The sequence below is a fragment of the Bufo bufo genome, chromosome 9 (assembly GCF_905171765.1).
Source record: "Bufo bufo chromosome 9, aBufBuf1.1, whole genome shotgun sequence".
Taxonomy (NCBI): Eukaryota; Metazoa; Chordata; class Amphibia; order Anura; family Bufonidae; genus Bufo; species Bufo bufo.
Genome location: NC_053397.1, coordinates 71,328,873 through 71,354,946, shown reverse-complemented (window position 1 = coordinate 71,354,946; position 26,074 = coordinate 71,328,873). Strand labels below are relative to the sequence as shown.

At 39.2% G+C, this 26,074-nt stretch overlaps 1 protein-coding gene across 1 annotated transcript in view; it reads left to right on the top strand.

The window, feature by feature from the left end:
- The window catches only part of LMX1A (LIM homeobox transcription factor 1 alpha), a 108,608-nt gene extending 86,117 nt beyond the window's left edge, over positions 1-22,491 (top strand). Inside the window, exons 4-9 of the mRNA XM_040407322.1 lie at positions 4,174-4,406; positions 11,638-11,798; positions 13,830-13,907; positions 15,861-15,936; positions 17,963-18,130; positions 21,627-22,491. Of these exons, the coding sequence (XP_040263256.1) occupies positions 4,174-4,406; positions 11,638-11,798; positions 13,830-13,907; positions 15,861-15,936; positions 17,963-18,130; positions 21,627-21,784 (874 nt within the window). The 3' untranslated portion in view covers positions 21,785-22,491. The remainder of the gene's footprint in view (positions 1-4,173; positions 4,407-11,637; positions 11,799-13,829; positions 13,908-15,860; positions 15,937-17,962; positions 18,131-21,626) is intronic.
- Positions 22,492-26,074: the final 3,583 nt, after the last annotated feature.

Sequence of the window (26,074 nt, the reverse complement as noted above, 5' to 3'; positions counted from 1 at the left end):
GAAGAGGTTCATTTTAAAAACCATAAAAAATCCAATAGTGCAGTGTGCTTTTAAACAGACTATCATCCGTCTACGCATAGCCCTATATGTCACTGTCAGTTTGACATTGCTATTTCTGTCTTGGTGTTGAAGAGCGTTAAAGGGGTTAGATACAGTCCTAGGAGAAGTTGGATTATCATACACAACTTTTCAGGGCAATCTCAGCACTTTCAATTTGGGGGGAATTTATTCTAACCCTAATAGAATCTGATGACCGATTCGTGATAATCAGACCCAAAACGAATTTCATGAAACTTGCTCATCCCTACTGAACACCTAATAATTTAATAACTTTAAGCTATCCCAGTTCGCAAGACATCAATAGAATAGCCATTCAAGAGAGTGCAGATATAACCTAGTGAATTCATCCCTTTTAATTAGGTTCCAGTTCCCTATTGATATCAGCAAGACCTGAATCAGCCTTCCTAGGTTCCTCCTCTGTCATCACATAAAACAGAAAGGAGGCTGTGAGTGTGACAGTTGTACATTTTGGCACGATGTGGCCTTGGGATAAAGTGCTTGAATAAATAACTAATGTATAATTCGGTGTCCTTCTGCTGATTAAACAGCTGGACAGGATCAGACTTTGTAAAGGTTCACTTGTGGGACGTGTGTGGTTTTGCAGCTTGGAGTCGCAGGCCTTGTTATCTTCAGCCATGTTATTGCTGGATTTAAGAAGATTAACTTAGTTCTAAGCTATTAATGAACTCTGTACACAGTCTGTAACTACACCCCAGCCATTCACTTGACAGAGGGTAGAAGGTGAAAAGAATAGCCCTTTTCGTATCAGAATTGGAATAATTAGATTTTTTTTTATTATTATCACATCAGCATTTCAACGGCAAACTTGATATTCATAATTATTTGTTCATACAGTATACGTGTCATAAAAAATAGTTTAAATTGCTATATATAACAAGGTAATACTATAGTTGACACTGACTATATAAACCTAGTCGTTAAGACTATGCAATGATTATCTAATAAAAAGTTATTTCTACCTAAAATGAAAATTTTAAATGGCTTTATTTAAATGAATGTGATGAAGGAGCCATAAAGTCATGGCATTACATTTAAGGGGTTATAGTAACATAGTACACAAGGCCGAAAAAAGACATTTGTCCATCCAGTTCGGCCTGTTATCCTGCAAGTTGATCCAGAGGAAGGCGAAAAAAAAACCTGTGAGGTAGAAGCCAATTTTCCCCACTAAAGGGGAAAAATATTCCTTCCCGACTCCAATCAGACAATCAGAATAACTCTATGGATCAACGAACCATCTCTAGTAGCTATAGCCTGTAATATTATTACACTCCAGAAATACACCCAGGCCCCTCATGAACTCTTTTAGTGAACTCGCCATCACCACCTCCTCAGGCAGAGAGTTCCATGGTCTCACTGCTCTTACCGTAAAGAATCCTCTTCTATGTTTGTGTACAAACCTTCTTTCCTCCAGACGCAGAGGATGTCCCCTCGTCACAGTCACAGTCCTGGGGATAAATAGATGCTGAGAGAGATCTCTGTACTGACCCCTGATATATTTATACATAGTAATTAGATCTCCCCTTAGTCATCTTTTTTCTAAAGTGAATAACCCTAATGTTGATAATCTTTTATGATACGGTAGTCCCCCCATACCAATTATTACTTTAGTTGCCTTCCTCTGTACCCTCTCCACCTCTGCTATGTCTGCCTTGTTCACAGGAGCCCAGAACTGTACACAGTACTCCATGTGTGGTCTGACTTGTGATTTGTAAAGTGGTAGGACTATGTTCTCATCAGGAGCATCTATGCCCCTTTTGATGCAACTTATTATCTTATTGGCCTTGGCAGCAGCTGCCTGACACTGGTTTTTACAGCTTAGTGTGCTGTTCACTAAAATTCCTATGTCCTTTTCCATGTCAGTGTTACCCTAATGTTTTACGTTTGGATGGGTGACTTGCATTATTCCTTCCCATGTGCATAACCTTACATTTGTCAGTGTTAAACCTCATCTACCACTTATCTGCCCAAGCCTCCAATCTATCCAGATCCATATGTAGCAGTATACTGTCCTCTTCCGTGTCAATTACTTTACACAGTTAAGTGTCATCTGCAAAAAATAATATTTTACTGTGCAAGCCTTCTACAAGATCATTAATAAATATATTGAAGAGAATAGGGCCCAATTCTGACCCCTGAGATGCTTCACTAGTGACAGTGACCCAATCTGAGTGTGTACCATTAATAACTACCCTCTGTTTTCTATCACTGAGCCAGTTACTTACCCACATACAGACATTTTCTCCCAGTCCGAGCATTCTCATTTTATATACTAACCTTTTATGCGGTACAGTGTGAAATGCTTTGGAGAAGTCCAGATATACGACATCCATTGATTCCCTGATGTGAAGTCTAGAACTTACCACCTCATAGAAACTGATTAAATTTGTTTGACATGACCGATCCCTCATAAAGCCATGCTGATATGGTGTTATTTGCTTATTTTCATTGAGGTACTCCAAGATAGCATCTCTTAGAAAACCTTCAAACAGTTTACCCACGACAGATGTTAAACTTACCGGCCTATAGTTTCCGGGCTCTGTTTTTGGACCCTTTTTGAATATTTGCACTACATTTGCTATGCGCCAATCCTGTGAAACACTCCCTGTCAGTATAGAGTCCTTAAATATCAGAAATAAGGGTCTGGCTATGACACTATGACATTACTTAATTCTCTTAGGATACGGGGGTGTATGCCATCTGGTCCTGGCGATTTGTCTATTTTAATCTTTTTAAGACGCCACTGTACTTCTTACTGGGTCAGAAAGGGCACTTTTAATGGGGAATTAACTTTTACACTCTGCCTTTCATCTGACAGTTTATTTTCTTCATTACTCTGTAGATGGCCGGCACCTTCAGATTTATACTTTTTAGCATTTATATAATTGAAATTAGGGTTAGTTTTGCTCTCTTTGGCAATTAATCTCTTGGTCTTCAGTTTGGCTGCTTTCATTTTTTTTTTTACATATTCTATATCTTTCCTTATAGTTTTTCAGTGCTTCCTCGCTTCCCTCCTGTTTTAGTGATTTAAATGCTTTCTTTTTGTCATTTATTGCTTTCTTTGCAGTTCTATTTATCTACATAGTTTTTTTTCTTGTTCCATAACCTTTTATTCCCATAAGGTATGTACCTCTCACAATTAGATTTTAGGATGCTTTTAAAAATATCCAATTTTGTGGCAGTATTTTTATTTTTGAGGACTTTGTCCCAGTTAGTTAGGCCTATGGCCTGCCAACTGATGTATATTTTTTTATTTCATTCCCCCTCCCTGATTACAATAACAAGTATCTTTTCCATTCATACTTATTAAAAGAGTGTACAAGGCCACGGCATCACTCCCGGTCCAACCCACAGTGCATGCGTGAGAATGATTCTCTGGTGAGCTCTGTGGTGAGAAATTCATTCTTATGCATGTGCTGTGGGTTGTTACAAGGCTAGGATTATGTGCATAAATGTATGGCTGGTAATTCCGTAAGTGCCAGAGTATATAATTCGACCGGGAGCGTCCAATTAGGTACTAAGGGGATCATTTATCAAACAGAAATACGCCTAAATTAGAATTATTTCTGGGGCAGATTGCGGAAATCTCTGTGTTCTCCCCGCTCAAGCTAGGTCTAAAAGAGGGGTCTTGGCGTGGGCGGGGAAGTGGACAGGCCATCTCATTTTCCAATTTCTACATCTGTTTTAGGTGTAGAAAATGGTCTAAATGTAAGACAGGTGGGAAGCTGTCTTTCATTAGGAAGTGGCGGAGGATCTGCCAAAGTTATGTAAACGCATTCGGTTCTTCATAACTCTGGAAGATCCACCGCCAGGTATAGGGGTTATTAAGACCGGCGTCTAAAATGCCAGTCTTTATAAATGTGCCCCTTAGTGCACTCTGAGGAAACTTACTCAAACATGGGAAGATCGTACAAACCCTATGCAGATTTTATCTTTGGTCAAATTCAAACCCTGGCCCCTGATGCTGCAAGACACATTTAGCCACCATAAAGCATTAAAAGAATTCTATATTTTAGGTGGGGGGGAGTTTACATTTAGAAAACTGCAAGGTTATTCAACAAAAACATGTGAACAACTCTATTTTCTTTCCACCAGGTTATTTGCAGTAAAATGTGGATCCTGCCTAGACACCATCACACCCAGTGAGTTTGTCATGAGAGCGCAGAAAAGTGTCTACCATTTGGGATGCTTCTGTTGCTGTGTATGTGAAAGACAACTTCAAAAAGGTGATGAGTTTGTGCTCAAGGATGGACAACTTCTCTGTAAGAGTGACTACGAGAGAGAACGGGACATGCTGAACCTTGTCAGTCCAGCTGCCTCTGACTCAGGTATAGATTTACAATTAAATATACCCAAAAGGTTCATCAAACATAGAATTTTGTGTATTGTCCCTTCGATTATGACTCTGCACATCTATGAATGCTAGATTGAAAAGGATCCAAATGTAATTATATGCCTGTAAATTCCATAGCGATTTCATATATACAATGGCAAAATGTCACTGTATAATTGTATTACATAATCCTATTAAATGTATATTTTATATTCGATAATTATTTTGGTAACTAAATTTTGAGTTTAGGAAATTTTTATTTTTATTTTTAATAGCTTTGAAACCATATCTTCCCCAGCAGTGTTCTTAGGGCAGTGTGAGAGACATGCTGGAAAATGTAAGAAGAAGAAAATTTTGCGCTGCAATCTGTGCCAGAAATACGACTAATATAGACGTATTTCTGTTAATAAATAACCCCCTAAGTATCTAAGTATATATAACCCAATGGCAGATATCTGGGGATTGAACTTGTTGAATCTTAATGTGACCAATCTTTTGCTCCTGCTGCCAGAGCAACAATTTCTCATCCCTCTCTCTCTCTTTCCATAGAAATAGTAAGTTAGTGTTTACAGTGATTATAATAAATGATTATATTAATAGCAGTTATATAAACCTCCTGATGCATAGTGCCTGTACTATCTATGTGTTCTGACTCTCCAGTGTAGTTCTATAAGATGTAGCTTCACACTGCCTTCTGCATATAAGAGCTGGCAGGGGAGAGACAAGGAAAAGAGGGGAGACAGGCTGAAGCTGAATCACATGGGCAAACATGGAGACCATGCGGTGTGAGTGGACAGCAGTTCAGTGTCACGGCTGTCCTTACACCATGCAGTGTGGTGAGAATCCGCTGCCTCTGTCTCTGCAAAGCCAGGCATAATGGGAAATGTAGGATTCATTAGGTAAAACAATATGTGAGGGTAGAATGTGGTACCTTGGAACTGAACCCGAGTTCAGGAAATGTTTTTTTACAGTAAAAATGAATCTATGAAGTTATTACGTGAAGTCACGCGAGACTTCGCAAAGTAATAACTTCGGCTCATCTGAGCCAATACATTCTAATACTGTACAGAGCACTTGCTCCATACAGTATTAAAACAAAGTTTTATGCAAATCGACTTTGGATGTTTCATCTGAAGTCGATTCGCTCATCCCTAATAATAATTAGTGGTGAGCCAATAGAAGTGTCTGAAGTGGACTTCAATCCGAATTTCTGGAAAAATTTGATTTGCCACAAAGCCAAATTTCCTCAGTTTTCATGATAACAAATCAATTTTACCTGAAATAGGGTAAAAACATCTCATGCGTTTGAGCGTGAAGAGCCCGCCGCTGCCATCTTGATTGGAGATTCCGCACAAAATCTCGTGCATGGTGACATATGATATCACCACGCTGGCCAACGTGATGACGTGAGATTTTGTGCTGGATCTTGGATCAAGATAGCGGACTCTTTGCAATCAAATGGATGATGTAAGTATGATTTTATTTTATTTTTATTATAGACCTTAATATTAATGTCAGATGCCGTGATCAGCGATGAACGCGGCATCTTAGGAGTTCAATGACGATGAGCGGTACAATCGCCATTCCCTGTCATTGCATCCACTACTTACGAAGAAATATTTTTTATAGAATTCCGCGAAGCAGTCAAATTGAATTTTCAAGAACTTCGCTCATCTCTAATAATAATGATAAAGGTGATTATTATAAATGTATGAAATGCAATAAATTTAGAGTTTTACCCTTTCCCTATGTTTAGTCACCACAATAATCAAAACAATGCAATGCCAAGAATATCTTCATTCTGTTACTTCACCTGTTGAGCATCTCCTGTCAGTCAAGATGCATTATTGGCTGACTGCAAAGAGTATTTGTATCAGTGCTGGTAAAATAGAATAGTACATGGAAACATTAGTTACATCTATTATAAAATAAGAAAGCATTATTTCTACATAACAGATATGAAGGATTTGTTGTCTGAGGCTTGACTATCCATTTCCATCTTCATTTTCCAGGATTGGTCTTTCTTTTTCTATATCCCTATGCTTTGCTTTGCTTTCTAATGTCTATCTTTCAAAGGGTTTTCTATAGACAAGAGGGTGAGAGAGGGAAAGCATAAGTTAAACCCAATTTTATTGGAAAATGTAGAAAGGGGTAGAGCTGAGCTGAGCTGCAGATCCCATATGCTGAAGCTAATCTCCAAAGCCTGTACTTCAATTACAGCCTCTGTCGACTCAGGCACTCAATCCTATGTAAACAGAACCAACTCAAAAACCATCCACATTTCCAATTAAGTGCCCTAACTCAGCCTCTCCATCTAATTCCCTCACACCAAAAGAAGGAGTGATTCAATAGGCAAGAAAGAGACTGATGAGTGCAGCTTTATTATCTGAGATGTCCCTTTTAGCCGTCATCTCATACAATGATAAACACCTCTGGTACAATATGGACCTCACAATTGTCTGGAGCCATCCAAGACCAACTCATGGAAAGGTCACCAAACACAATATGTTTCCTACTTCTCAGGCAGGACTAAGAGAAGGGGGTTAAGGCTTAATTAAGTAGCCCTTCTAGCGCCTGAGACATTTAAGATTGCTGAGATCTCACTAATTAAAATTAAGACTCCTCTTGTTGAATTTGCATTGGTCTTAGGAGCTGTCTCCTTTTATTCTACACAACTATGATCTTTTGTAGCAGGTGGTGACAAGCTGGGCGATATTAGGGTCTCAGCGTGTTGGCAGCTCCCCTGTGTGTTACTGTTTGCTCTTTCTCAGTCTATCGCCTTGGCTTAGCGTTTGTAATACAGACCTGTACATACACTGTTCTTACTAGCACCTGGTTAAAAAGAACAGTCTGTCACCATAGCAAATGGAGTCGCTTTGTCTCAATTTACACATTTTCCAAAGGATAGAGGAGGGAAACGGATTGAACATTTTCATTTCATTCAATACTTTTATTACATAACCTAGTCAAAAGTGGTTCTGACAGAGTTAGGGTTATAAGGGATCCTGTCACACTGAACGTGATGTCTGATCTGCTAGCGGCATGGTAGAGAGCAGGACGAGCAGAGTGGTATATAGTTTTAAGGGAAAAGATTCAGTATACGTTTTCATTTATTCATTTAAATCCCTGCTATTTCATATGAGCACTGCCTGCTCGCCGCAGGAATTGCAGTGGTGAGCAGGTGTAATTACAAGTAGAGATGAGCAATTTGTCAAAAATTTGATTCGCTGGTTTGCAGAATTTTTTTGAAAAAATTTGATTCGATCCGAATTTATTTGTGGCGAATTTCTTAAAAAACTGCTATTTCCTGGCTGCAGAGAGCATTTATAGGGGTGTAGAACACTGTGCCTTGCAGTAACACGCATAGGGAGTCTGCTGTGGTAGTGAAATTATACTGTGAGTCAGTATGACATGCAGATGACAGGCGTCGCTCTTAGAATCACTGCACACTTCTCTTATTTGGGCAGTCACGGGGCCAAAACTGACCAAATAACTCAAGTGTGAACTCAGCCTTACAGGTCGATGTTAGCGCCAAGAAGAAGCGCACTCCTTTTACACCGTTGTCAGCTGATTCCACATAGATGTCTACAGAATCTGTTCTAGTAAATGCTTATACAAGTGGAGCCCCCTGACAGAGTGGAGTGGGTGTCAGCAGTAAGTTTGTGTTGACGTCACTGATTATTTTGCCCTTCCTCTGATCGTCCGAAAAATAACTCCCAAAAAACGGATCCTGTGTGTGGTCAGTAATCCATCAGTATTGCTAATGCCAAAAAAAACAGGAGTGGATCCAAAACAGAGCTGACAGAGTCAACCATTCAAGAACCGCTGGGTCGCTGGTCAAGACATGACTGCTAGACACCGGCATCTCGCTCAGGCCTCTCGCTGCGACCCTTGCTGCCACGCCCCCTTACTCTGCTGCTACCTTTGCCTGCGCCAGAAACATTTAGGCCTCTGGCACTTCTCTGTCTGACATAGTGTTTACTTCTGCACACAACCGCTAAAAAGTCCCTTTTTTTACCACTAATACACAAAGGGCTTTAGAACATATAACTGCACCGCTGAACGGCAAATAGGCTCTTATTTTTTTCCACTTATACACAACACAAAAGGCTTTAGAACATATAACTGCACTGCTGACCAGCAAATATATTTTTTCTTTTTCAACAACGGTAATACACAACAAAAAGGGCTGTAGAACATATAACTGCACTGCTGAACGGCAAATATAGTTTACTCTTGCCACTAATACACTACAAAAAGGGCTGTCATTTTAGCACTTCACCACACCTTTTTCCCCACTAATACAAGCCAAAAAATGCTTTAGAGCATATAACTGCACCGCACAAGGGCAAATAAGGTGGAGAAATATGTCCTTGTAATAAACCCTCTTAATGCCTGTTTCAAACAGCACTTGCACACTAATAAGAATTACAGAGCTGTATAATGGCAATTTGGGTGCCCAGTCAGTGCAGCAAGGTGTAATAGTATTGTTCCTATTACCCAGGCTGTAACCTCCCCTACTGAACCCTGTTCAACATAAATGCTGTGGAATGATTCCTCCCTATCCTGTCCCTACACCTTGAATAATCTTTCCCTGCACTTGTAAATCATTTTTTTAGCACAATGAAGTTTTTTCTAACACTGTCCCTAGCGCCTGCTGACGTCTCTCCCTGCACTAAGTACACTGGTGAATGGCAGAATCTAAGATAGCTGAGGCTATTTATAGGGCTGTGACATCACAGGGCTGGCTGGCTGCTGATTGGCTGCTCGCATGGCATTATGGGTGTTCCTTCCTTCCCAGAGTTCCTTTCTCCAGCTCCTCACACATGCATCAGCCATTTTAGGAAAAATGTGATTCATTACCACGAAGCGCGAGGAAATTCGGCTTTGGTGCGAATCAAATTTTTCCTGAAATTCGGATTCGATTCGCTCATCTCTTATTACAAATATGGTGTCCCCATTCACTGGAACGGCTCTGTCTGTTCAAGGGAATACTACAAAGCCGTCCCATAGAAGTAAATGGGGACGCCATACTTTTAATTACACCCGCTCACCACTGCAATTGCTGCGGCGAGCAGGTTAACAGAGCAGAGAAGGTAGCGCTCGTAAGAGCGCTGCTTTCTCTTCAAACAGCTGGGTTGCCGGGAGATGGACCCCTGCTGATCTGATGATGACCTGTCCTGAGGATAGGTCATTAATTGTAAAAAGCGGACAACCCCTTTAAGCAGTAATTCAGGTAAGGGCAGGTTCACATCTGCGTTCTGGATTCCGTTATGGCTTTCCGTTATAACATGGTTATAACAACAGAATCCATAAGACGGAAGTCAAAACGGAAGCCTTTAGAGGCATTCCGTTTTGATCCGTCTTAATGGAAGTCTATGGGAATGTTGACAGGACTTTTTTTTTTCTCCGTTCTGCATAACGGAAACCACACAGATCCGTTATGCTTCCCCATAGACTTCAATTAAGACGGAAAGCAAAACGGAATGCCTTTTAAAGGCTTCTGTTTTGCAATCTGTCATAATACAAGTCTATGGGCAGCATATCGGATCCGTCCTTCCGTCTTATGGATTCCGTTATTTTCCGTTATAACCATTTTATAACGGAAAGCCATAATGGAATCCAGAACGCAGATCTGAACCCACCCTAAGGAAACAAATGAAACATGAGGACATATGAATAAATAACTTTAAATATAAAAAAATAAATCATACGTCTTTAATGGTGATATAAATGGTACAGATTATCTAAATGATTGTAGTAATGTCATAAATCAGAGGAAGATGGGAGAGACCTGAACATTTATCATCAGCTACTTTGTTATTAATTAACAGGATACTTACATCTTCCCGCTGCGTTCTAAATCAAGCCTCGTAGACATATAAATTTGCTCTTTTAATTCAGCGATCATTTCCTTTCCAAATTGGCTGTAATGGAAGTAAAGAAAAAGTGCTCTTAATAATTTATGCTCCATTACAGGTAGTTTAGGATCTGAAATATTCATTAGTTTTGCAGATAACTTTTAGAATCTTAATCTCCTTATCATAAAATATACTAAAATAGGTATTTCAATTACAGAAGAACAAAAATGGAGGAGGCCATATGTAATAGACACAATAGACAGCTACAATACATAGATTATGTACAAATACTTTGGTTTTCGCAGTGACCCAGTAATTCACTGCTTAAAGGGAACCTGTCATCACCTTTATGCTGCCCATACTAACAGCAGAATAAAGTAGAGACAGGTAAGTTGATTTCAGTGGTCTGTCATTTATAAGTTAAAAGTAAGAGGTTGCCAAGAACCAACATCACAATCATTGCAGATTGGGCCTGGAAAAATCGCAAGCAAGTGCGGATGCGGTGCGATTTTCATAAGGGAAAATAATTGCATTCTGAATACAGAATGCATAGTAAAACAGCGCTGGAGGGGTTAAAAAATAAATAAAAAATTTAACTCGCCTTAGTCCACTTGATCGCGGCCCGGCATCTCCTTCTGTCTCCTTTGTTGAATAGGACCTGCGGTGAGCATTAATTACAGGAACAGTACCTTGGTACGTCACATGGTATGCCACATGATCTTTTACCATGGTGATGGATCATGTGATGACCGGAGTGACGTCATCAAAGGTCCTGTTCCTGTAATTAATGCTCACCACAGGTCCTGTTCAACAAAGGAGACAGAAGGAGATGCTGGGCCACGATCAAGTGGACTAAGGTGAGTTAAAATATTTTTTATATTTTTTAACCCCTCCAGCGCTGTTTTACTATGCATTCTGTATTCAGAATGCTATTATTTTCCCTTATAACCATGTTATAAGGGAAAATAATACAATCTACAGAACACCGATCCCAAGCCCGAACTTCTGTGAAGAAGTTCGGGTACAAAACATGCGCGATTTTTCTCACGCAAGTGCAAAACGCATTACAATGTTTTGCACTCGCGCGGAAAATCGCAACGCACCCGCACATTTTCCCGCAACGCCCGTGTGAACCCAGCCTAAGTGTCAAGCTGGAATTAAAGAGAGAAGCAGTCAATAGGTACACACCGACCATGGCAGGGGTAGCAGCCATATAGCAGCCAAAAAACAGTGCTGACCTCTGAGAGAAGGAGCAAAAGGGGAACTCAGCATAAAAAGGTCCAAAAATTTAGACCATAATAGTAAGCAACTGTACTTCTAATGCATATGAGTAAAATTCTTGATTTCTGACTTCATATATTGTAGGTAAGAGTGATGATGATGAAGATGGTAAATTTGAAGATGGTAAAGGAATTGAGGATGGTAAAGATCAAAAACGACCTAAAAGACCAAGGACTATTCTGACAACGCAGCAGAGAAGGGCTTTCAAAGCTTCATTTGAGGTGTCATCTAAACCATGCAGAAAGGTATGATGGTGCTGATCATATGTCCTCTCCCTCTGTCAGATATATATTTTATGATGTCATTCTGTTACTCAAACACCCATGGGCTTTTTAGAAAGTGAAAATATTGGGCAAACATTTATTAAAGGAATATCACATTTTCACCATTTTATGAAAGAATAAAAACATTAAAATTTTCATGGCATATCTATTAAAGTCTATGAGAATAGGGGGCACCAAATCATTAAGGTGGGTGAAGGGAACCCCATTCTGCCACCCAGTGAGAGTCATAGAAATGGAAGTAGTGCATTTCCCCCATAAATGTATACAACTCTGTTCTTCAACGTCGATTCCATGTATAATAAAAGTCATGACCCTCTTCCAGATCTGTCATACAACAGATCCCATAGGTGCCTAATGGACTCCATTGATGTGCAGTGGAGACTGCTGGGGTTCTTTCATGGTGCAGCACTATTTATTTAAAATCTGATGGAAATGCAGATGGAGGTTCTGAATAGAACCAATGTAAGCATGGTCTAAAATGCAAATAGTCCTTTAACCTATTAATGACCGCCAATACAGCGGTCACTAAATGGCCTTATACTGGGCCACCGCCTTTTTATGCCAGCTTAGTCTGAGTGCTGCACGGGTCTCCCATGCAGTGGAGAGCGGGAGCATTGCTGTAAAATTATGGCCCAGACAGTCAGGAGCATTGATCCAGGCTTTTCAACCCGTCGTGGGCAATAGCGCCTGTGCATGTAGGCGGTTACAGAGGGAGTGGAGTCCCTCTGTCTTCCATTACCATCCTGCAGATGAGATTTCGGGGTGCTGATGTCAGTGCATGCACGCCAGGGCCTAGTGAAGGCACCAGGCCTAACTCTAGCATGTCCCAGCAGGCTGCTCCTCTCTGGCTCAGCCTACTGGTGAATGTAAGTATAGCAATGACATTTAAATACATTGTGTTACAGAAATAGCGCAATGTACAGTATTTTAGAAGCGATCAGAAAAACCCCTATTATAGTCTCCTTGTGGGACTATTAAATGATAAAAAAAATCGTTTAAAAAAAAATTCTATTGGGAAAAAAGGCTTTACAGTTGTAAATATTGCAAGAATAAAACCTCATCCACATGTTTGGTATCGCCGTTTCCATAACGACCCACACTACGCAATTATCAGGTAATTTATACCATACAGTAAATGCAGTACAAAAAAAATGGCAGAATTGCTAATTTTTGCTTATTCGTCACAAACAAAAGCTGAACAAAATGTGATTTAAAAAAAGTCTTGGGATGCGGTGATGCAAAAACAATTTTTCTTTTAAAAAAGGGGTTTCATTGTGCAAAAGTAGTAAAACTTAAAAAAAAAAAAATACATATTTAGTATTGCAGTATTTGTACTGACCCAGAGAGTAAAGTTATTGTGTTATTTCTGCCGAAAAATTAACGACACAAAATTTACAACATGAAAACTCAGTAGCAGTATTGCAGTTTTTTTCCCATCTCTCTCCCAAATCAGTAAGTTAGGCCTCATTCACATTTCCATTTGTGGATCCAGAAGGCTGTTCCAGCACAGAGCAGTCTGCCGGATCTCACAGATCTGGCGTTGCCAGATCCTCTAATTCACTGCTGGATCCCCATTGACAGCAATGGGGTCCGGCAGTATTCCGGACAATTTCTGGCAAGAATGCTGGGTTTCGGACGGATATAAACTGTTGCATGAACCCAATGTACAGTGATGTCACTGGCCTAGGAAGAGGCTGCAGCGCTCAAGCCCTCCTCTAACAGCTGGTTGGTGGTGGTCCTAGGTGTCGCACCCCCGCAGATCTGATACTGATGATGACCTATCCTGAGGATAAGTCATAAATATGTTTTATTGGATAGCCCCGTTAAGAAGGGGATACATCTCTAAATCAATACAGTGTCCACTTTGTTCTAAGTATCAGTGGGAGACCTAGCAGTTGGAACCCTACCAATCAAACATAAAGTGATGGCATATCCCATATGAGTTTAGGCAGTATATTCCGTATACTGACTATTTGATGTTTCCCTTGAAAGGTGAGGGAGACACTTGCTGCAGAAACTGGCCTTAGTGTCCGTGTAGTGCAAGTCTGGTTCCAGAATCAAAGAGCAAAGGTAAGAAATCTAAAACAGCATGTGCATGTGTTGTTATCATCTCAAATTAATTTTATATCATGCCTGACAAATCTCATTGAGTCCACTATGAACCAGTCGTTCCACATCACAGCAAATGTCAACCAATCCTGTATTTTCTGACTAATGTTATTGGTGGAATGTCCAAAGGATATACCAGAAAATGGCTGCTAGGTGATGAAACACTCACTTGATTGCTATTTCTGTATCTCCTTTATTGGAGAGGAGGAACATATACATACATGACCAGTAGTGATGAGCGGCATGGACGATAGTTGGCTAATTTTTAGGTCGAATATTCTCCATAAATTCAAGAATTCGTGATCTCCAGTCATTATCTTCTTCATTGTGAAAATCGACATTTAGAAAATTTGCAATAAAAATTTGCGATAAAAAATTTGCAATCAACACTACTCCTAAAGTCAAAGATATTGCAGCCTTCTCATTGGCCCACAAGCAAGAAGCAGCGAGGGATCATGGGTACTGATGACAAAAAAATCTAGAATATTCGCGATTACGAATATGTAGCACTATATTCTAGATAGTCGCAAATTTTCGAAGTGCCAAGATTCGCGAAAAAAATAGCGATCAGAATATTCGCAATCAACACTAATGACCAGCAATCCTTATACTCTGCTCCTATTTCTCTTGGGAGGTGCAAGTCTCAGAGTTAAAACCCCACCAGTCATCAGGCATTTTTGGCATTACCTTTGGATAGGTCATAAATGTGTTTGGTTGGAATTTCTTTGTAGCAGCATGATGGCTCAGTGGTTAGCACTGGTGCCTTGCAGTGATGGGGTCTTAGTTTCAAATCCAAGAAAGGACAACATCTGCCTGGAGTTTGTATGTTCTTCCAGTGTTTGCGTGGGTTTCCTCTGGGTACTCCAGTTTCTTCCCACACTCCAAAGACATACTGATAGGGAACTGTAAAATGAAACTGCGTATCATATCTTTTTCAATGGCAGTATCGGAAGCAAGCTATTAAACCACAAGATATTGCATATACCAGGGTCTGACTTCCACACAAGTTTACCAGGTCACTTATTTTCCTAAGCACCCCACATGTTCACAGCTCACTAATTGAAAATTATATCTGACCACTCTCATGGAGCTTCTAGCTAAGCTTCAAATTTACCATATTTTCACCAGTATCTGCAGCCAATTTTGGATTCTAGGTGAGCATCAGTACTCTGATGGTACTTTGGTGAACACTATTTAAAGTAAAGGTTTAACCTACAGCATACGTAGCAGAGTATGACTTACTGAGTGCAGCAGGTGCCTCAGTGTTATGAGAGCCCCTTCAACATTTCAGATCAATAATCTGGTATTTTGGCTTTCTGATATATGCTCTTATTAAGTGTTGTTGAGGGGTACGCATCTTACAAAGCACAAAAGTACTATATCGCCAGGAGTTGGGAGTTTCTAACTGTTGAACGGTAATCACCTGCTGCTAGTAGGATACAGAAGAAGGCCGTAATAATTTTGACAACCAAACTGTCTGTATATCATGGGGTGGAATTTATTATGCCCTGTACTCTAGAATTCTGACATCAAAAACGGACAAAATAGGGCTTTTGCAACTTTTTGGTATTTCTTGCGCAAACATTTTGTTATGTTTTGCATTTTTACACCTCTCTCTCCAGTTATGATAAGTTGGTGGAAAAATGGGTATGTTTAGTTATGTATTTTTTTAGATAAAATATTCTTGTAGAGGAAGAATCTTAGAAGTGTGAACAGATCCATGCCGTAATACCATATGCCACTCAATCATTGTTCCTGCTTGCCAAAATAATGTTATCAGTGAAGCTATGTAAAGAGCTCATCATGCCATTCCCGGATCTGATTTATAAACAGAGTGCACTGATTGAATTACCAGAATGCTACATAGACACACCTATATTCTGAAATCTTATTCCTGTACTTTCTGTTAAACAGATGAAAAAGTTGGCAAGAAGACAGCAACAACAGCAACAGCAGCAAGATCAGCAAAACCCTTCCCGTGTACCAGCAGGTAGGATTGTGTGTAGGAACTAGGTATTTTTACAGTAAGGGACTGGTTCCAAAAATTATATATATATATATATATATATAAAATGTTATATGCTATATATATATCATTATTATGTGAGCTTTATTCAATAATTTATTGGCTTATCTTTTTTACTACTCAGTTTCATACTTTACAGTGTATTATTATCTTATTGTCAATTAGGCTGTTTACATGTAGATTTAACCTTTAACATTTTTGTAGTATGGGCTTACAGTATGCATTTTATTTCATAGCTTAATTTATAATTTTGTTGTCATTGGAAACAGTCAACAAATCTGTTTACAGACTCATTAGAGGGGTTGTCTAGGGTCTAGGATACATTGGGCGAGGTTTACTAATTTGCCTGTGCCAAGAATCTAAGTGCCGCAACTTGGCACAATTGTAAAGCAGTTTGGCGCAAATAGGGTTTCTACATTTTTTTCTGACTTGCTAGGTGGGAAGGTGGGCATGGCACGAAGGGTGCAAAAGGGGCATGGTCTATGATGCAACATTTTGTGACAAAATTGCACCACAATTCTGGTGTAAAGTTTTGTCTAAAGGTAAGACAACCAATAGTTGGTATAGAGTTAGAGAAAAGTGTCCATTAATGCACCAGATTTATCGTCCAGCCTGAGCTCCTCCGAAAAATGTGGTGAAAGTCTAGACAACCTGTCTAAGTTTATTAGTAAATCTGGGCCATTGTTTTTTTTTTTGTTTGTTTTTTAAATGTCTAGAACTAGCACTGCTGTTCCGATGTTACTTTGGCCCCACTGCTCTCTAGTTTCTGGTCCTGGCTTTACACACAGAAAATTACTGAGATAAAAATGTCAAGCCATTTGTGTGTTGGGCCAGGACTAGGAAGCAGAGAGAAGTGGGAACCGCCATGGCGTTAGAATCGGTCAGTTGAGTAAGCTCTTATTTTTTACTTTTAACCTATTTTGGCCCTTGTAAAAACAAAAAAACTGTGTATCCCTCCAGACAGCCCCTTTGCTGAGCTCCGTTATTGCAGCAGTACAGCTATTTTTGTACAGATTACTGTACAGTGTCTGGTGCACAGACTGCATTTCCCAGAATCTGCAGGTCAAGCTTGTTTCAGTCATTAAAATAGAAGCTGGAGGATTTCAATGCCTCAAGAACTGTGAATGCAGCTCTGGACTATAATACAGGATATAACTTATAGTACGAGATGAATAATGTAATGCATTTACATAAAACTGTAATTCAGTTTTCATTTTCTAAACTACACCTGTAACTGGTTGTCATAGACAGTGGGGAGAATTTCTCATGCCCTGCATTCCCAGAGTTTTGCCTCTTTTTGAGTTTACAGATGCAGCCGAGCTAAACTTGATGGTTAAGGCATAAAGCAAAGAATGGCAAGAAAAGGATAACTAACTTTTCAATGGATTTCAATAGCTTTTGTCACGAGATAACCAAGATTTAACACTGTGCCATGTGTTATTACAGTCAAGTTTAGCTCTGCTACATCTGTATTTGTGAATTTTTGCATTTTAACACTGCAGATTTTAAAAAGTGGGTGGAAAACTGGGTGTTGCTAGCTATATCATTTTTATTCACTCCTGGTTTATCATAGTGACATTTAAGAAGTTGCAGAAAGTCGCAAACTCCAGTAGGGGATGGCATTAAAACCGGAGTAGCATTTCTAGACAAAGATGTGCCAAATTAAAAAACAAAACAAAAAAAACTTGCAACATTTCATAAATTTGGCACAAAGTACACCAACGCAAACTTAAGCAAAACTGTCTTCAGACATTATACATAAATAAAATGAGAAGTTCAGCCCAATAAGTCACTTGACTGCATTGATACATAAGGTTCTCATTTATGAAAATATAATACTAACTACTAATACTAAATACTAACTATAAAAATATTTATATATTAAATGTGATGCATTAGTCCTGATTATAAATGCCTTTGCTGATACAGATTGTTCTGGTACATTTCTAGAACGTAGTCAAATACTTGTTTTTTACTGATTACTCTGCAGCACAAACACACAACTCCAGCAACTCCAGCATTGAAGGAATCATGAATGTCTTTACATCACTCCCTCAGCAACATCTACTTTCCATAGAGCAAAACATATATAATTCAGACCCATTCCAGCAAGGACTTACGCCTCCGCAGATGCCAGGAGACCATATGCATCCTTACGGTAAGTTGTTTTGTATTTGAAATCTTCTTTATCCCCTTAAGGACCCTACCATTTTTCACCTTAAGGACCAGGCCATTTTTAGCAAATCTGACATGTGTCACTTTATGTGGTAATAACTTTAAAATGCTTTTACTTATCCAGGCCATTCTGAGATTTTCTCGTCACATATTGTACTTCATGACAGTGGTAAAATTGAGTCAAAAAAATTCATTTTTATTTATAAAAAAAATACCAAATTTACCAAAAGATTTGAAAAATTTCCAAATTTCTATTTCTCTACTTTTATAATAGATAGCAATACCTCCAAAAATAGTTATTACTTTACATTCCCCATATGTCTACTTCATGTTTGGATCATTTTGTGAATGCCATTTTATTTTTTGAGGAAGTTAGAAGGCTTACAAGTTTAGAAGCAAATCTTGAAATTTTTCAGAAAATGTCCAAAACCCATATTTTAAGGACCAGTTCAGGTCTGAAGTTACTTTGTGAGGCTTACATAATAGAAACTACCCAAAAATGACCCCATTTTAGAAACTACACCCCTCAAGGTATTCAAAACTGATTTTACAAACTTTGTTAACCCTCTAGGTGTTCCACAAGAATTTATGGAAAATGGAGATGAAATTTCATAATTTTAATTTTTTGGCAGGTTTTCCATTTTAATCCATTTTTTTCCGCTAACAAAGCAAGGGTTAACAGCCAAACAAAACTAAATATTTATTTCCATGATTCTTAAGTTTACAGAAACGCCCCATATGTGGCCGTAAACTGCTGTACAGGCACACAGCAGGGCGCAGAAGGAAAGGAGCGCCATGTGGTTTTTGGAAGGCAGATTTCACTGGGATAATTTTATGCTGCCATGTCACATTTGAAGACCCCCTGATGCACCCCTAAAGTAGTAACTGCAAAAAAGTGACCCCATTTTGGAAACTATGGGGGTAAGGTGGCAGTATTTTAGGTACTAAATTAGGGTACATATGATTTTTGGTTGCTCTATATTACACTTTTTGTGAGGCAAGGTAACAAAAAAATAGCGCTTTTGACACCGTTTTTATTTGTTATTTACAATGTTTAACTGACAGGTTAGATCATGTGGTATTTTTATAGAGCAGGTTGTTACGGATGCGACAATACCAAATATGACTACTTTTGTTGGTTGTTTGTTTCAGTTTTACATAATAAAGCATTTTTTAGTTTCTCCATATTCTGAAAGCCATAGTTTTTTTTATTTTTCTGGGCGAAAGTCTTATGTAGGGGCTCATTCTTTTCAGTATCAGATGACGGTTTGATTAGTACTATTTTATGATGTATATGACTTTTTGATCGCTTGGTATTACGCTTTTTGTGATGTAAGGTGACAAAAAATGGCTTTTTTGAAACCCTTTTTATTTTTCACGGTGTTCACCTGAGGGATTAGGTCATGTGATATTTTTATACAGCAGTTTATTACGGACGCGGTGATACCTAATATGTATACTTTTTTTTATATATTTAAGTTTTACACAATAACAGCATTTTTTAAACAAAATAAATCATGTTTTAGTGTCCCCATATTCTGGAAACCATAGTTTTATTTTTTGGGCGATTGTAATTTTTGTGGGATGAAGTGACAGTTAGATTGGTACTATTTTGGTGGGTATATGCCTTTTTGATCATTTGGTGTTGCACTTTTAGTGCTGTAAGGTGTCAAAAAAATGGTTTATTTAGCACAGTTTTTATTTAATTTTTTATTACGGTGTTCACCTGAAGGGTTAGGTCATGTGATATTTTTATAGAGCCGGTCAATACGGACACGGCGATACCTAATATGTCTGCTTTTCTTTTTTTCCCTAATTTTTACAACATTTTTTTGGGTGAAAACTTTATTTTTTTAAACTTTTTCTTTCACTTTATTTTTTTGTTGCACTCTGGGACTTCAACTTTTGGGGCTCTGATCCCCTTTACAATGCTTTTTAATACTTCTGTATTGTAAATCATTGGCTGTAAGTGTATTACTGAATGTAATACACTTCAGCCTGCTTGCCAGTGAGATCCAGGGGGATGGATCTCACACAGGCTCTCCTGGAAGGCAGCCACGATGTCTAAGGAAGGCATCAGGCTGCCTTCCCTGCCATTGGGTCCCTATAACAGCAGCGTGGGGACCCGATGGACATCCCACACATGTCTGAAGCCTGCACGTGCCGTGGTCAGAGCTGACCGCGACCATGCAGGGGTTAATGCGGCGGCATTGGTGATTTCACAGATGCCGGCACATACAGCAGGGGTCCAGCTATTAGTTACTGCCAGACCCCTGTCGCTGATCGCGCAGGCGCAGCTCCTGCTACCGCCCGATCACCATGACATACATGTACTTCTCTGGTCATTAAGTCACATCCAGAGATGATGTACATTTACGTCATGGGTCCTTAAGGGGTTAAAAGGGTTCTCTGAGAATTAAGAAAAGGTAAAATCTTAAATATTATTTTATTATAAATATATTCCCAAATATATTTCATTAGTTATAATGGCTTGTTTTGTCTAGGAAGCAATCATTAGGATAAATAAAATAGCCGCTGTCTTATTAGTACACACAAAACTTGTCCACACAGCAGGACAAGCTACTTCAGAACATTGAGCTAAAGAGCTGCCCCATCGGCCTCCCCTCCTTGTCGGTGATTATGATCCTGAATACAGCTGATAAGATCTTCAGCTAGAAGTCTGTAGGAATGGAGTTCATGAGGAGACATGAAGTACAAAGAGGACAACCAGGACAGACTGTGGTGATGTGGGGCTGTGGTAATGGACTGTATATTATCCACATCCCCCCCTTCTCTCTGTACTCTGTCTCCTCATAATCTCTATTCATACAGAGATTCATCATATTAAACTGTATTCAAGATCATAATCCCTTACAAGTACAGCAGAGAAGAGGCTGAAGTACTGTAGCTCTTCATCTCAGTGTTGTGAATTAACTTGTCCTCTTGTGTTTTGTGTGTACTAATAGAACGGCGGATAATGATTGCTCCCCAGACAAAACGAGGCATTATGAAAGGTATTTGGGATTATGTTTATAATAAAGTAATATTTCAGTATTTTTATTTTCCTAATTCCCGGAGAACCCCTTTAAGTTATGGACGACCTTTATGTTTCAGTAGGACTCTCAAGCTAGCCAGACTTTCAATAGCTGTCAGCCAACAGCGATTCCTAATGAGTAACCCATACGTGGTTTGGCCAAGTGTTCTCAAAGGGGAGAGGTGATAAGAGGTTACCAGACAAGTATGAAAGCGACTTATCTATAAAACAAAGATTGGCTACATTAAAAATTAACATGCTGAATCATTTTTTATCCAACATTGAACATCATGTACACATCAGATGTTTGGTCTGTCCTGACTTCCCATGTTGACGCCTACACTGTGTGATGATATATCCAGCCAGGTATCCCATCATGTGCTTATGTGTTACTAATTAATCAACACGCAGCAGTAAAAATGAGACTTCAACTTGTGTTTTCCAGGTGGGGAGACCATGTTCCATGACATGGACAGCGATGATGCTTCCCTTACCTTGGGTGAATGTCTTCTAGCAGCACCTGAAGTAGGGTCACTGCAGACTCGAGTGGGAAATCCCATTGATCGTCTTTACTCTATGCAAAGTTCATATTTTACGTCCTGAAAGCAACATTAGACGTTGCTGAAAGAATGTTATCTGGAACTGGAAATTATACTGGTTGTCTGCAATTTCTAGTCAATCGGACCAAGTTAGAGATAATGGCTGTTCACGATGCTACTGAAAATTCGGGTCATGCATGACTCTTTAGAAACAATTTCCACTGGATTATTATCCACAATATAAAAAGTATTGTTCGTTATTTTGACTATGTAAAGAAAAACCACTTGATCACTGGCATCACATGGGTCACCAGAACTTCATGGAAGATATTTGGAACATTCTACATAACTGCTGCTGAGGTTGAACCTAAATAAAATGAACCCCTATGGATACATTCTATAGGAATGACCTTAAAAACCATTTGTGTATTCTGAAGCTATAAAAGAGCCCCTTCACTTTGAGCTGAAGACGTTGACTTTGTGACATTCTGGATTTATGACACATGGTTCATTATTCAGTACACCCATGAAAATGACTCCAGGTATACATGGATACATTATGTTTTCACCTACTGACTAAATTTACTGCAGAATATCAAGAAGCACATCCACAAGCTTGAGACGTCGCAAGAATGTATACAATTGTGTTTTGAAACAGACTAGATCATTCACTTGAAGGATGTTGACTGACAATAAATTCAATGAATTAGTTACATTATCCAAGACACTGATTGTATAGCCCAGCAATATTGCCATTGGGAGCTATTTAATATTGCCCACATGCATTAACTTATGTCAGATTTTAGACTTTCTTTTCTGTGTTGTCTTAGGCTGGGAAAATGTCTGTGACTTTATTTTTTGTCCATTAATTGCATTATGTTTTGCTGTTATTACTGAAATAGATGAAGAAAATTCAGTTCTGTACTACTGCCTTATTGTCTTCGGAAACATTACAAGAGATTACGGTTATAGGAGCCTAAATGTTGCCATACAGATCAACCAAAACGATCTTTTGTAGGGTGAAAATTAATGGACAATCATCTTAGCCAACTGATGATGAACCCTCATCACCTTTAAAGGAGACAGCCTTTGCTAGTCCATGAAAGATCTTTCCCTGAATGAACATTGGCATAACGTTCCCAGAAAGATTGTTCCTCCATCACCTGGTGTCATTAATCATGTATGGGCAGTTTAAATGTTTATATCAGCCAATAACTAAAAGGTGTATGACTCCATCAGCAAAGCAATCTTTCACCAGATGATCATTCGTTCAACAGATGTTCAATCAACAACCTACTTCTATCTGACATATATGGACAACGTAAAGGGGTTTTCCTGTAGTAGTTATTTTCTTATCAAGTGCCTGCAGCATGTCCCCTAAAACAGAAGATTCATACTAACCTGCTACTTGCTGCCTAAATCCTCCGCACTGCTGCTGTCTTCATCTTTTGGTCCCTATGCTGTTTATATCCAGTTGCCATGGGCTCATGCACCGCTCCAGCTAATGGCAATCTTCAGCTGTGCTGTGGCCACAAGCAGCATGTCAACACTGAAGCAAGTCAATGACTGGAGAAGTGCATGTGACCATGCCCATGGCCAGGTGTATATAAACAGCATAGGTAAAAGAAGATGGAGACAGCGGGGGGTAGCAAGGAGGACAGGAGCGGCATGGAGCAGGTAAGTATAAAACTTAATTATTACTAAAACCTCTTTAAAGGGGTTCTCCAGGAATTAATAAAATTAAAATACTTAGATATTACTTTACTATAAATATATTCCCAAATACCTTTCATTAGTTATAATGGCTTGTTTTGTCTGGGGAGCAATCATTAGAAGAAGTAAAATAGCCGCCGTCCTATTAGTACACACAAAACTTGTCCTAATCACACAGGAGGACATGCTACTTCACAACACTGAGCTAAAGAAATGCCTCATCCTCCTCTCTGCTCTACTTGTCAGTGGTTATGATCCTCAATACAGCTGATAAGATCTTCAGCTGAATCTCTGTAGAAATGGAGTTCATGAGGAGACATGAAGTACAAAGAGGTGGGTGGAGTGAGGCTATTGAGCAGCAACACTTGTATGCAGTCTCCATTACCACAGCCCCACATTACCACATTCTGTCCTTTCCATTCTCTCTGTACTTCAGGTCTCTTCATGAACTCTATTCCTACAGAGATTCAGCTGACGATCTTAGCTGTATTCAGGTTCATAATCCCTGACAAGTAGAGCAGAGAGGAGGATGAGGCAGTTCTTTACCTCAATGTTATGAAGTAACATGTCCTCCTGTGTGATTAGGAAAGGTTTTGTGTGTACTAATAGGATGGTGGCCAATTTATTTCACCTAGTGATTGCTCCCTAGACGAAACAAGCCATTATAACTAATGAAAGGTATTTGGGAATATAGTTATAATAAAGTTACATTTAAGTGATGTGTGGAATTAGTGATGTGTGAGGAGGACTATGATATAGTGGGAATAACTGAGACATGACTGGATAAAAGCTATGACTGGGCAGTTAATATACATGGTTACAGTCTGTTTAGTAAGGATAGCCAAAACCGGAGAGGGGGAGGGGTCTTCCTTTTATGTGATGTCCTGTCTAAAGCCCACATTCAGGGAAGATATAAGTGAGGGATATGAACAAGTGGAGTCACTGTGGGTAGAAATACATGGAGGCAAAAACAATATTAAATTATTAATAGGAGTTAATTATAAGTACCCTAATATACCAGAGTACATAGAAAATCTGCTACTAAATGAAATGGATGAGATGGCAAATCATAGACTGGGAAACTGAAACCTGTATATCTTATAAAGGAAATAGGTTCTTGGAAATAACAAAAGACAATTACCTTTCCCAACTGGTTCAGGACACGACTAGAGGGACGGCCATACTGGACTTGGTAGTAACCAATAGACCTGACAGAACAACAGATGTTCAGGTTGGGGGACACCTAGGAAATAGTCACCATAAAGTAATAACCTTACAATTATCATTCAAAAGACTGTTTTTTCAGGGAGGAACAAAAATACCAAACTTCAAAAAAGCTGGGAGAAAGTCCTCAAAAATAAAACTACAGCCACAAAATGGTATATTTTTAAAAGCATCCTAACATCTAATTGTGAGAGGTACATATCTTACGGGAATAAAAGGTTAAGGAACAAGAAAAAACCAATGTGGATAAATAGAACTGTAAAGAAAGCAATAAATGACAAAAACAAAGCATTTAAATCTCAAAAACAGGAGGGTGGCGAGGAAGCAAAACTATAAGGAAAAAAATAGAATATGTAAAATACAAATAAAAGCAGCCAAACTAGAGAGCGAGACATTAATTGCCAAAGAGAGTAAAACTAACCCTAAAATGTTCTTCAATTATATAAATGGTAAAAAGTATAAATCTGAAGGTGTCGGCTCTCTACAGAGTGATGAGGGGGAAGTTGCAGAGAGCAATGAGGAGAAAGCAAAGCTATTAAATATTTTTTTTCTCCACTGTATTCACAGAAGAAAATAAACTGTCAGATGAAATGCAGAATGTAAAAGTAAATTCCCCATTAAAAGTGCCCTGTCTGACCCAGGAAGAAGTATAGCGGTGTCTTAAAAAGATTAAAATAGACAAATCGCCAGGACCAGATGGTATACACCCCCGAAACCTAAGAGAATTGAGTAATGTCAAAGCCAGACCCTTATTTCTGATATTTAAGAACTCTATACTGACAGGGAGTGTTCCACAGGATTGGCGCATAGCCAATATTAAAAAATGGTCCAAAAACAGAGTCTAGAAACTGTAGGCCGGTAAGGGTACATTCACACTAGCGTTTTTCTTTTCCGGCATAGAGTTCCGTCACAGGGGCTCTATACCAGAAAAAAACTGATCAGGCATATCCCCATGCATTCTGAATGGAGAATAAGGGTACTTTCACACTTGCGTTTTTCTTTTCCGGCATAGAGTTCCGTCACAGGGGCTCTATACCGGAAAAGAACTGATCAGTTTTATCCCCATGCATTCTGAATGGAGAGTCCGTTCAGGATGCATCAGGATGTCTTCAGTTCAGTCGTTTTGACTGATCAGGCAAAAGAGAAAACTGCAGCATGCTACGGTTTTATCTTCGGCGAAAAAAAACTGAAGACTTGCCTGAATGCCGGATCCGGCATTATTTCCCATAGGAATGTATTAGTGCCGGATCCGGCATTCAGAATACCGGAATGCCGGATCCGTCCTTCCGGTCTGCACATGTGCAGACTGAAAAAAAGGTGAAAAAGATAAATGCCGGATCCGTTTTTGCCGGATGACACCGGAAAGACGGATCCGGCATTTCAATGCATTTTTTCAACTGATCAGGCATTTTTAAGA